The sequence below is a fragment of the Rhinoderma darwinii genome, chromosome 11 (assembly GCF_050947455.1).
Source record: "Rhinoderma darwinii isolate aRhiDar2 chromosome 11, aRhiDar2.hap1, whole genome shotgun sequence".
Lineage (NCBI taxonomy): Eukaryota > Metazoa > Chordata > Amphibia > Anura > Rhinodermatidae > Rhinoderma > Rhinoderma darwinii.
Window position 1 is genome coordinate 17010670 of NC_134697.1, and position 14206 is coordinate 17024875.

At 41.0% G+C, this 14206-nt stretch overlaps 1 protein-coding gene across 1 annotated transcript in view; it reads right to left on the reverse strand.

Annotated features, from left to right (window-relative positions):
- Positions 1–474: 474 nt before the first annotated feature.
- Positions 475–14206, reverse strand: part of SFRP5 (secreted frizzled related protein 5) — a 71849-nt gene continuing 58117 nt past the window's right edge. Inside the window, exon 3 of the mRNA XM_075843063.1 lies at positions 475–5453. Within this exon, the coding sequence (XP_075699178.1) occupies positions 5107–5453 (347 nt within the window). The 3' untranslated portion in view covers positions 475–5106. The remainder of the gene's footprint in view (positions 5454–14206) is intronic.

Genomic DNA, 14206 nt, shown 5'->3' on the forward strand with positions numbered 1-14206 from the left:
CTGTCTACCTACCGTGTGCCGACACGAGGATCCGTGCGAGATGATCTAAATCTGCTACACAAGGTGAGCTGGAGGTCTCTATTTTTCCATTTTTCTTCAATAATATATATTACAAAGTTTCTTATATTCACGTGAGATATTGATTTACTTGAAGTTTCTATAAAAGTTAATGGCCATTTAAGTCTTTTCAAGGGCTGGTATATTGTTACAGTAGCGATATGAAGTTTTTTAAGGTGGTCAATTGATAGGGGGTGGGCAGCTGACATTTTTTGTGTACAGTGGAAAGAATACCTGATCTTAGGTCCTTGAGCATAGGTGAGTGAAGTCAGAGAAGAATGGGATTCACAACAAGCTTCTCCTGCTTGTTCTTCTTTGGAGCTCCTTGACGGGGCATGATCATAGTATAACAAGTAAGGACAAACCACATTATATTTTAGCAAATGAAATAATTTACTTTAAAACTTGATAAAGACACACAATATTACATGATTAAAATTATTTTTGTAAGGGACAGTCAGTTGTGAAGAACAATACAGACCTTACATAAGTAGTACCAATGTGGTGGTGAACATGCATGAACTTGAGGTTACAGCTGATAAGATAGGTCAAGAGAATCCAGCTCATATTCCGTATTGAGTAGAGTAAAACCCATACCTTAATGTGTTCATATATAAGATACATAATGACATTTGTAATAAAACAGATCTACATATAAACATTTACACATAAGAACAACACTGGTGGGTCACATTTCCCCCCTAAAAAGGATTTTTTTTAGAGAAATATTTTGTCAGAAATATCGGCATTAGCCATACTTAACATAGAGGCAGACCAGGTGGCTGCTATGGGGACCTTGGAGAGAGGGCGTCCAACCTGGTTAGTCCTCTTATCCTCTTAACTATTGGGTGGCAGGAATCTGTGCAGAACTCCCCTAAACTGTATTATAAGCAAACAAGGGGACAGGAAATTGGCCCTTGGGTCATGGAAAGGGCTTGGAGAAGGGAAACAAACACCAGGCCCTTCGGTCTTAGATAGGAAAACCAGGCACCATAATGGGTGCCCATTTTGATCTTTTCTATGGGGCCATCACTTTTCTATGTTTGCCAGTGATATTAGGTAGTTTGCCCATCAAGACATTGGTATTTCTTACTGGTTGACTTTAAATCACAAATTAAATACATTTCTGAGCAACGGGATTTCAATCAACAAAAGCCTTACAAAACAAAAAAATTTAAAATAATGGATATGTTACCCTTTTAAATAATTACATTCATCGCAAACCAATCACATTGTGGAAATACAAACTCTTACTATTACATTCTATTACAATGCCACACCATCAATGTAGAGTCACAAGGGAAAGACATGGAAGTAAGGAGACAATTGCGGTGAATAGTAACATAATAATCCAACGGATATTAAGTCCAAGCATAAGGCAATTTTGGTTCTCTTCTAGACATAGTTTCCTTTCACGTTCAGATATTTTCTATAGAGTTGACAAAGTTTTGTTTAGACAAGTCCAAGGCACATACGATTGAGGCAACCCTTGTTGCTGCTATGGTTCCTGTGGAAAAAAAGGGCTCTCGGTTGACCTCACTACCTTTCCTATGAGTTGTGCAGCACAGTCACCTCAATGTTAGCATGAAGGGGGACTGGTCCAAGGCTCATGGCATCATCTTTTTCTACAAAAAGGGGGTCAGATCTTAACATCCTAAGATAGGGGTTGTAGCCTGAAACAGCACAAGGAAGGGGGAGCATTGTTATTTTTTGTTATGGGACTTCCTCTCCTTTATGTAGACAATAAAATGAACTCGGTCTTAAACAGCACCTGAGTATTTGTGGATACACTTGTACTTGTTTAGTAATTGTCTACTAACCCACAGGTAATTCGTATAAGCTCTGGGGAAAATGTTTCCCTGAAAGTGTGGGCAGAGGAACCAGATGTGATCTAACACTTTAACAATTGGAAAAATGTTATGCTATATAGAAGCATTACAAATGGATAGGACAGGTCTCTTAAAATGAGAGAAAAATTATTGTTTTTTATGTTTTTTTGTTCTGCTTTTTTAAAAGCTTTCATTTTAATTATTTTTCATACTGGGATCTTCGGAGACATGATTGAAAAGCCCTTAAATACACCAATGTTTTTGCCATATATCTAATTTGTTTTTTTCTTATTAATTGTTCATTGGATTACATGAGTATAAATATGGTAATTATATATTAATTAGAAACTGATCAATGGAAGAAACCCCTGATCTGTTCCTTCACAGTTCATGGACATAAGATAACTAACTACTTACATACAGTTGTTTCGCCCAGCAGACATGCCTGCTGTTTCATATAGATCTGGGGTCACAACCTTTTTGGTCAGATTGCCACATTGTCAAGTTTTACCAAGGGCCGCAATAAAACATTAAGGGATTATTCTCATCTGAAAATTTTGTGGCATATCGAAATTGGCATAAATGTCTGATAGGTGGATGTTCCAATTCTGGGACTCCCACTTATCAGGAAAATGTGGGTACGCTTCTCCCCCAATTAACACGCCAAAGAGTTTCATAACTCCCATAAACTACAATGTAGAGAGTCACACTCATGTGCAGCCACTTCTTCACCTCATCTCTTCCTTAAACTAAACAGAATGGAGTCCCCAAATATGGGGTCCCAGAGATAGATGTGGGTCACAAAGAATGGCATAATGGTCTGTATGCGGCCCCCGGGTCATGGGTTGCTCACTGATATAAAGGGTACTACATGAGGGAAAAACCAAACAAGACTTATCTAATTGCTCCCGAATAGCCTCCTCCTACACATTAAGTCATCGGGGGAACTTGAAAACAATGAAATGATCTATGGACATACTGTAGAAAAAAATTATTGGGAGCTTTAAGAGTATAATGCAAAGCAAAGTTCTATTAGCCCAGAAACCAAACCAACTACATTGGTGGATTGGATGATTAGGTGGCAGATTTATATTCTTAGATCGTACTTAGATCCTCAATACTTGGTTTTCCAGAGTCCTGGAAATCCTGTAACTAAGCCACTGGTCCAGAAGTACATTATACCCCATTACCGGATTATGGACTAAAAATGTTAAAAATGACTTTTGGTGGATGTTTTTGGCCCCTATGTTGTGGGTTTACTTTGCTTATATACACCAACTGCTAACAATGGAAGTAGAAAAATACTTCTGTTATTTCTTGTTGTATTATGCCCCATTATGACTGGATGAATTGAAGGGTCTACATATCAGAGAGCAAGCCCATAGATTGAAGGCAGGGGTCTTCTTCTTCGCATGCACTGGAAAGTTAGCAAATAATGCAGACTTTTCTTTTAGAAGATATAGGAACAGAGTATGAAGCAGCACTGAACCATTCGTACCATTTTGATTTTTCCTATAAGGTTCTTACTCCTTTACTTGATCTTACTTAATCTAGCCCAACATCTTCATCCAAGCCAGAAGAGAAACAAGAATCCACAGGGCCCCATAGCAAAACTTGTAGTAGAGCCCTATTCCACCATAATATAATGTACTGACTTATGGTTTGCACAAATCTGTATTCAGTGGAGCTCCCAATTGCAGTGAATAAAGTCCAGCAATCCACTCAGAAATACACATATACAAAATTATATCCAATGGGGCTACACACTGTATAGTCCGGATAAAAATTCAACACACTGGCTCCAGGAAAAGTTCCTCACCATCCCGAATATCAAGGAGGTTCGATGTGGTAGAGCTTGGTGTTTCTACTGCCGGGTCTCCCAGACATCGTATAAAGTGGTACTGCAAAGGATAAAAGCAGACAAACATAGCGCAGACTGCAGCGTTGGATAAAATCTTTTGGTACATCTAACCTCCTTGATATTCGGGATGGTGAGGAACTTTTACTGGAGTCAGTGTGTTGAATTTTTATCCGGACTATACAGTGTGTAGCCCCATTGCATATAATTTTTATATATCCTATTCCACCATGGCCACCTTTAACATAAAGTAAGTTTACATTTGATGATTATTTTGGTCTCTACTTTAATGCCCCTAAAATTATATCCTGTGATCACTACTGGAGGTAACTTGGTAGTGGAGGCCCCTAGATGGTGAATGCCTCTTTTGCTCCCCCTATAGTCTGGCCCTGACTTATAACATCTTAACTGATAGTGGAGGTGGGCCCCCTTAGCTGCTGTGCCCCCCAGAGCAATTGTTATTCCTGCTACCATTACTTCTCAAATTATGAGGCAATCGTCACCAGTGATGCGCCCCCCCCCAGTTGTGGATCATAAGCAGCACAATCCTTTTTCTGGCTGTGACAATTTCTGGTCTAGCAACATAATTGACTCCTTTTTGTGCTTATTTTAATGTTATTCTGGATTCAGGAGACAAATAAAGGTAGGCTGAGCAAAATTTTTAATTTTGCCATGGAGTTCGACCACTGGTGGTGAGGCCCAGGCATCATCATGTTCTGGCTGGTGAATGAGGGCTAATTAGAAAAAGTTTACGAAGTCTTGCCTGCTACCCTGGTGGTTACGCCCATGTCTCCAGTTCGAAAGATAAAAAGTTGAATTCTTCAATGGAAATTCAAACAGGAAGTAAAAAAATTATAATGGCCGTGTTCATATTTTTTATCTGTGAATACACATTCAATAGTGTAGTTTCCTGGGAAAAGCATCTGACGTCAGACTATAATTTATTACAGAACATTCGCCCAGTCACCACTCAGGCGCTTTCCTGTAAATACTAGATTTTGCTTTCGCCATTGCTGGCTTAAGTCTTAATGCATTTTGCCTAAGGGAATGATAAACTGCTGCGGGTAACCACTGTGACAATGTGAAACTTAAACATATTGTTCCAGGTATTTTCCTAAATCATGTACATTGTGTTTCCAACTGAAGCTCTGCATTCAAAGTCCGTTCTTTACTTATTTACGGTGTCTGTCTTGCAATGATCACATTCTTCACCCTCTCAGCCATATCATTCAGTATGACTACCCTAGTAACTCTTATTTTTATTTGAAGCTGAGTATGCTATGTTACTGCTATTGCTAAAATATAAAATCCATTTGGTAAGGCTAGGTGAAGGCATCACGGGAAGTTCTCTAGATATCGACCTTAGCGGAAGGATCCTATGTGTGCACCATGAGAAAGGGTCTCAGAACACGGATAGGAAAACATAAAGTTCACCGCATACTTCATGTCTTTGCTTTTCTTGTCCCACTTGTAGATGGCAGTAAGCAAAAGCTTATTTTCTACCTTCCGGCCCATGATAAGGAAGCTCCCACTCAAGTTGTCCAGTTGAGGACATTGGCATTCCACCGCGTTTTTAATGTACAGGACAAGCTTACGGAATTCTTTCCTCTTGAGTTTTCCAGCTTTTAGGACCTTTTTCTTCTTCTGGGCCGCTATGAGCTTTAGATCTCCGTTCTCAATCTTCACCTCTTTAATACGCATCCGTAGAACTGGAAAGAATTCAAGAAAATAAATAAGTCAGTCTCGCTGGAAAGTTAAGTGCCTACGTAACTGAGTGTTTGAGTTACTGTCTATTTTCCTTATCTAGAAAGTAATTCATTCTGTTTCAAGTAAAAGAAAAAAAACAACAAAGTGCTTTGTAAGCTACGTTCAATGTGCCAAAATATTACATAATGGTGAGAGTGAGGCTTCCCATAGCACATTAAGTAATGTTCTCTATATTTGTGCTATGTTATTGATGAATTAGTGGCTGGTTTTCTAGTCATTGTAAAGAGATTTGATATTCCCATGCATTCGTTGAGGTAGAGTGTGATGGGAACCTCATTCTGAGTAGGAATATTGTAGGTAAGGGCAAGAGCCATTGTGATTTTATTTGTGTTCAGGTAAGTAGGTCTTTCGAGGTTAACGAGAAGCCTTCAGAATTGTAACACCACAACGAGGACAACATAAATGTAAAGTAATGTTTGAGAAAGCTAAACCTAAACCTTGAGGGACCTGAAGAAACATTCTGTTGTTACATATACATTGGGGGACCCAATCATTTGGAACTAGATAAGTAAATCCTTAATTGGAAATTTTTTCTTTGAAAACCCAGGATTGAATTTTACATTTTTCCAAAAATGATAAGTATCCTTAGAATACTAAAAACCACATTAAAAGAAAACCCTAACAAGTTCTAAAAAGGAGTTGTCTCCTTTGGATAATCCCTGGGGAAACCTGTCACTTAGTGTTCCATTTTCCTGCAGCACAACCAAAGGGCAAATTTAGCATTACACGTTGCCTATTCATATCAGTGGGTTGTCTGTGTAATGCAAGACAGGACAGGTCCCCCAGAGTGAGACCCTGTTTGTAACTGCTCTCCACTCTGGCCAAGAGATGAGGATCCTGAACAGAGGACTCCCCTCACAACTCACAATTCCCTAATAGGGTGTATGAAAATGGGTTTTCTAAACTTGACAAAACCTTTAATGTTAAACATTAATCCTATGCCAAGTTATTAGAAGTTAATGGGCAGGTCATGTGTGAGGAAAGCTTCATGTTTTTTTCTTCACAACATTTTCACACTTATGCTCAAACGTTCTCATAGGGCCACCGGGTGGCATATTATCCGAGTCTTCTGACTGTTTGCGCTAGGTTGAACAGTTGTTTCTTATTGGTACTATGGGTAACGAGACCACTTTTTGTCTGTTCTATTTTTATATATTGGGCTCATTGTTCCTATGACAAAACAGAATCACTTGAAGGTAGTGAAAAAAGGGAGGATCCTATAGGGCGCTGCTGCGTGGATAGAATACAGGCTACTCCAGACTTAGTAGTCTCCGGTCTCAGTCAGCCCTGACTGAGACCGGAGACTACTAAGTCTGGAGTAGCCTGTATTCTATCCACGCAGCAGCGCCCTATAGGATCCTCCCTTTCTTCACTACCTTCATGCGTTTCAATTAGCGGTGACCACTCGGTTTACCGGTTTTGGATCCTGGCAGCAGCATTAGTGGATTTACTTATTGCCTGTATCGAATCTCTACGTGGTGAGCATAACAAACTACGTTCTCTACTCTTTTCTAGCCCTGTTGACCTGCACCATGTGGCGCCGTGCTTTTTGCTTCTCTATTTATTTAAAACAGAATCACTGAAAGAGTGGAGGTGTTACCATTAAGAATAAAGCACGGCTCTTCTTCAACAACTAATGTTTTGGCACAGGAATAAGGTCCGAAAATATTTCTCTAAATAATGGCTAGGTTCCCGAAAAGTCCATTAGCAGATAATAGACTGCCATAAAATGGACTATGGAATCTGTATAATGGGAGAGGAAACGTAGGGGTTTTTGAACTGTACATATAGTTATGTAACCTTTACATTAGTTCATATCTGCAGTGGAGGACAAGTTAAAAGGGTCCCCCGATAATAAGCTCATCACAGGGTGTCCCGTTGCTAAGACCCCCAGTGATCGCATTTAATCTGTGGGGGAGTGTTAAATTCCAATGCAGCACCCCCATAGGAGAACTAAAGCATTACACAGTGCTCATCTAAATCAATGCGCTTTCTATGTAATTCACAGATTAAGGCCTCATGCACACGACCGTGCTCGTAATTACAACTCGTAATTACGAGCACGGCCGGCCACGGGCAGCCGGCCGCTTTTGCGAGCCGTGCTCCCATTATAAAGTATAGCAGCACGGCCCGTAAAATGAAAAAATAGAACGTGTTCTATTTTTTTAACGGCACGGGCACCTTCCCGTGAGAAAACAGGAAGGTACCCATGACTAACAGAAGTCTATGGGCTCGTTAATGCGGGTCGTAATTACGACCCGCAATAACGGGTGTTTTTACGGTCGTGTGCAAGAGGCCTTACAGTGTCCTCCAGAGTAAGAGATACTCTGTAAATGCTCACTGCTGTGGTTATGTGAGGAGGGTCCTGAACAAGGACCCCCTTTATTATTTGAGAATTATTTAATATGGTATATGAGAAATGGGTTTTCTGAACCACACAAAAACTAGTCCCCCAACTAAATTTCACATGTCCCTACTGCTTCAATCACTGAAGGGATAAGATTATGACGTATTTTATAATATATGTTCATTTATAAGGTTAGTCCGCTTTAATTTACGTATCATTTTGTACTGTTTATTTAATAACCTATTAGCTTTCCCAGGAATCCGAGTTATTGAATATACGCTGGAAATAAGGTTTAACCATAACTTCTTGTATCCTGGGTACCATTTCATTTTTAAGCTTTGAACTAATATTTTTGCGGTGTGTGGTCCAACTGCTGTAAATCCAATGTAAATGAACGCATGCAATTATGGCAGAAAGTCCTTACTAGCCCGTGTTTGCTCTGCTGTGGGCATATTTTAGAGGAGATTTATGGGAAAATAAAAGTAGATCCCACTTAAAACATAGGCCACAATTTTGGATCAAGTTCCAGTTTCAGCTTATTAATCAGCTATTTTGTCTGCTTTCTTGAGTTTACGCTTATAGCCAGTTCTTAAACATTAAAATCACTCTAAACCCAAATATAAGATACAATAATTGTGTCACAAGTAAAAAAAGATAAACATCTAAGATATTCTAAATGTATCATGGATGCTCCTCTCTAAGAAACTAAGCCAATATTAAGATGTTATATTATGTTAAAGGTGAAGGTGTCTCAAAACATAACTAATTTGTCCACCAAACAATTTTACCTATAGCATGTGTTTTTTCACATGATTCAGCTAGTGTTGAGGTACTCAGCTGGCCCCAGGACTTAGGTGCCTCTAGCTAGTCCAGTGGTTAAAGGTTGTCCAGTCATAAGTAATTGATGGCCTACCCTCAGGATAGGCCATCAATGCCTGATCGGTGGGGTCCTACTTCAGGCACCCCCACTGATCAGCTGTTTTGAAGTGGCTGCAGTGCTCATATGAGTGCTGCTTCCCCTTCATTCTTTATCTGCTTGTACTGTGAATAGCCAACACACTTTTAGCGGCGGTTCACAGTATTACAGCCTTCTCTGATTCACTTCAATAGGAGAAAGCTGTAGTACTGTGAATCGCCGATACAAGAACGTTTTTGCAATTCACAGTACAAGCAGATAAGGTATAAAGAGGAGGCAGTGGTCGAACGAGCACCGCGGCCGCTTCAAAACAGCGAAGGTGCTGTGAGTCGGACCCCCACCGATTGATATTGATGGCCTATCCTGAGAATAGGTCATCAATTACTTATGACTGAACAACCCCTATAATTCTCTGGTAAATCTTAGCTGATGGGGAACCAGACCAAAAATAAGAGAGATCAGAGATACAATTGATATGGGTAACAGCAAATAAAAATCTATGTAATCGTACCATGATCATAATAAAAAAATATTTAAAGTGTATCGAAACGTTCATAAAACTTTTGACATGTCATAGTGACATTTGTAAAGAAAGATTTCCAGAGCACTCACTGTAACAGGAACTCCCCACTTAGGGCTGATTCAGACGACCGTGGCGTTTTTGCGCAGGCAAAACACGCAGTGTTTTGCCTGCGCAAAAGCCACTTGACAGCCCTGTGTGGCAGCATCATATGGTGCTTTTCTGTTTACATTCATCCTTTTGACAGCTGTTACGCGAAACAGCCAGTTCGCACGGAAATGCTTCCGTGCGACCTGCGTGGTTTTCACGCACCCATTGACTTCAATGGGTGCGTGATGCGCGAAAAACGCTGAGATATTGAACATGTCGCGCTTTTTACGCAGCGGACAAACGCTGCGCAAAAAGCACGGACTGTCTGTACTGCCCCATATACTTCTATTGGTCCATGCGAGCCACGTGAAAACCACGCGGCCTGCACGGATGCAATTTACGTTCGTGTGAATCCGCCCTTAGAAGAAGGGTGAATGCAAATTCCACATCCAAAAACCCATTCGCAATGTTGGTGTTTATTAACACATCCCAATGATACAAAAGGCTACTTTTCAACCCTGTCGGATGCTTATGAAACACCCCTTTTGTGCTGCACAGTGGCCACAACGTGTGGCCTAACCCTTTTTAAGCCATTTTTGGAGCTGTTTTTAGCTCAGTTTTTTGACCCAAACACAGGAGTGGACTCAAAAAAAGGAGATACATCAGTCTTTTCTTTATATTCTTTTTTCCCTTTGGAACCATTTCTGGATTTGGCTCCAAAAACTGCGTCAAAAGTGTGTGTGTGTGTGCATGCGTGCGTGCGTGCGTGTGTGTAATCCCGGCCTAATAGCCATGCCTGGATCCAAAATGTTATTAATTTATTTTTTTTATTGAAATTTATGTGAGGGCCATTTCATACTATTGACTCATCCATTCTCATGTTCTAATGATTTTTTTTTTATAATCATATAATTTAATATATTTTTTAATTATTATTTTATAATGATAAATTTATCATTATTCTATTTTATCATAATAAAAATAATTTTTATATAATTTTACTACTATAGAAATATTATTATTTTATTTATTTTACAGGGTTATTAATCCTTTTTATTTCATTTTTTCATGAAAAGTGTCACATGAGCGTGTCTGAATTTTAAAAAGGGCTGCAAATCGGCTCCTGTAAAATTGCGCCTGCATACTACAACTATTTGGTTTAGCAAGAGTTAATGAAATCCAGGTGTCTGCTTGATATGGCTTGGAGCTCTTGCATGCTATGTGCACCCTTTTATTTAAATAAGCAAATTTATGTTCATGGGTCAGCGCTTCATAAAGTCTTGCTTTCATTACCTACATCTCCAACAAGCTGATCTTTAGTGCTGACAAGGCAGTAGTACACTTGTGCTATTGTGAGTCTCCAGACTGAAGTAGCCCAGCTGGACACATCCAGGGGTGACAGCTCCAAAATACCTGCCGTCCAATTCATTACACTTTAATATTCATCCATCTTGATGGCATAATGGAGAAATAACTGTGTGGTCTGTGACCACTAAACATAGTCCTTACCTTCTAGGTCTTCTGCCAGAAGCCCAAGCCAAGGTCCAGTTTTCCAGCCTTTAGATTATTATTAAAGGCTGCACTCATGTCCTATCTGAATATTAGTAGTGACCTTGTCTGGGTTTGCGGCACTAATATAGACCTCCAGCCAAATCCCCTTTTTTGCACTCATGGTTCCAATAGGAAGGTGATAGTTTCCTGAGGCTTAGACTGCCTATAAATGGCAAGTAAACATTTTATTCCAACTACTTGTATTTTGATGGGTCTCCGAATGTTGCATGCCAACCTTCTGACAGACCTCCCATACTGAATGATGTTTACACCCTCTAAGTAAAGACTAACAACATTGTTAAAGTAGTCTAAGAGCTACTGTAACGTCCGTGAATTGGTAAAAGTGTAAATAGATGCCTCTTGCTGGACTACATGATGGTGGATATGGGCCATACGAGATATATTCAATGTGTATCAGAAAAAGGAATCGCTAAGTTACAAGTGGCACTCAGATTTTAAGTAATAGCCTACGCAGATGTATGAGTTAAAACAGCATGGTTGCTTTCTTTCAGAAACAGCGCCACTTTTGTCCATAGGCTGTATCTGGTATTGCAGTTCAGCCCTATTTACTTGAAAGCTGTAATTCCAGACACAGTCCATAGACAAAAGTGGCGCTGTTTCTAAAAGGAGGCATCCTTGTTGCTCTAATCTCATACAACCCCTTTAAATACAAAATATTTCCCAGTCTAAAACCGGCCAATGACATAATGTATTATGAAATTAAGGAAGGCATGAAATAACATTTCTGGATCATCTTTTCTTAGAACTCTGCAAATCCAATTCATCTGCGGTTTCTCTTGGAAAAGTATACGGCCGTCACACGGACTCATATACTTCAATGGGGCCGTTCACATGACCGTTGTTTCAACAGGGCATGTGAAGGGTCCGTGAGAAAATAGGACATGTCCTATTTTTTTTTCGCTTTACGCATCCCTTCATAGACTGTAGTCTATAGGGGATGCGTGATAACGCGTCCCACACGAGTGCATCTCGAACGTGAAAAACAGCAGATTTTCATGTTAGGGATTGGCTATGTTCGTCTGAATGTCGCCTTATACTGTCATGAATAATTGGATAGTGTCAGACTGTGTAGGGGCACACATAATTAACAAAGGGAATGGTAATGTTTGTCAATTTACTCATACATTTCCAGGAGAAATAACAGAGGAATAGCGCAGTGCAAAGTTCTAAGAAAAGATGCTCCAGAATTGTTGTTTCATGGGAAATACAAGTATTTACTAAAACAGAGAGGGGACATGTCCTCCTTACTACACTGACAGTTAATCTTTACTGCACCATAAAGGAGAGCTGACGGATCCTTCATACTACACCACACAGGAGAACTGACAGATCCTCAATACTACTCCACACAGGAGAGCTGACAAGTCCTCTATACTACACCACACAGCAGAGCTAACAGATCCTCTATACTACACCACACAGGAGAGCTGACAGCTCCTCTATACTACACCACACAGGAGAGCTGACAGATCCTCTATACTACACCACACAGGAGAGCTGACAGATCCTCTATACTACACCACACAGGAGAACTGACAGCTCCTCTATACTGCACCACACAGCAGAGCTAACAGATCCTCTATACTACACCACACAGGAGAGCTGACAGCTCCTCTATACTACACCACACAGGAGAGCTGACAGATCCTCAATACTACACCACACAGGAGAGCTGACAGATCCGCTATACTACACCACACAGGAGAGCTGACAGCTCCTCTATACTACACCACACAGGAGAGCAGACAGATCCTCTATACTACACCACACAGGAGAGCTGACAGATCCTCTATACTACACCACACAGGAGAGCTGACAGATCCTCTATACTACACCACACAGGAGAATGACAGATCCTCTATACTACACCACACATGAGAACTGACAGATCCTCTATACTACACCACACAGGAGAGCTGACAGATCCTCTATACTACACCACACAGGAGACCTGACAGATCCTCTATACTACACCACACAGGAGAGCTGACAGCTCCTCTATACTACACCACACAGGAGAGCTGACAGCTCCACTATACTACACCACACAGGAAAGCTGACACATCCTCTATACTACACCACACAGGAGAGCTGACAGATCCTCTATACTACACCACACAGGAGAGCTGACAGGTCCTCTATACTACACCACACATGAGACCTGACAGTTCCTTTATACTACACCACACAGGAGAGCTGACAGTTCCTCTATACTACACCACACAGGAGAGCTGACAGATCCTCTATACTACACCACACAGGAGAGCTGACAGCTCCTCTATACTACACCACACAGGAGAGCTGACAGCTCCTCTATACTACACCACACAGGAGAACTGACAGCTCCTCTATACTACACCACACAGGAGAGCTGACAGCTCCACTATACTACACCACACAGGAGAGCCGACAGATCCTCTATACTACACCACACAGGAGAGCTGACAGATCCTCTATACTACACCACACGGGAAAGCTGACAGCTCCTCTATACTACATCACACGGGAGAGCTGACAGATCCTCTATACTACACCACACAGAAGAGCAGACAGATCCTCTATACTACACCACACCACACAGGAGAGCTGACAGGTTCTCTATACTACACCACACAGGAGAGCTGACAGTTCCTCTATACTACACCACACCACACAGGAGAGCTGACAGATTCTCTATACTACACGACACAGGAGAGCTGACAGATCCACTATACTACACCACACAGGAGAGCTGACAGGTCCTCTAAACTACACTACACAGGAGAGCTCACAGATCCTCTATACTACACGACACAGGAGAGCTGACAGGTCCTCTATACTACACCACAAAGGAGAGCTGACAGTTCCTCTATACTACACCACACAGGAGAGCTGACAGATCCTCTATACTACACCACACAGGAGAGCTGACAGATCCACTATATTACACCACACAGGAGAGCTGACAGGTCCTCTAAACTACACCACAAAGGAGAGCTGACAGATCCTCTATACTACACCACACAGGAGAGTTGACAGGTCCTCTATACTACATCACACAGGAGAGCTGACAGGACCTCTATACTACACCACACAGGAGAGCTGAGTGGTCCTCTATACTACAACACACAGGAGAGCTGACAGTTCCTCTATACTACACCACGCAGGAGAGCTGACAGATCCACTATACTACACCACACAGGAGAGCTGACAGGTCCTCTAAACTACACCACACAGGAGTGCTGACAGATCCTCTATACTACACCACACA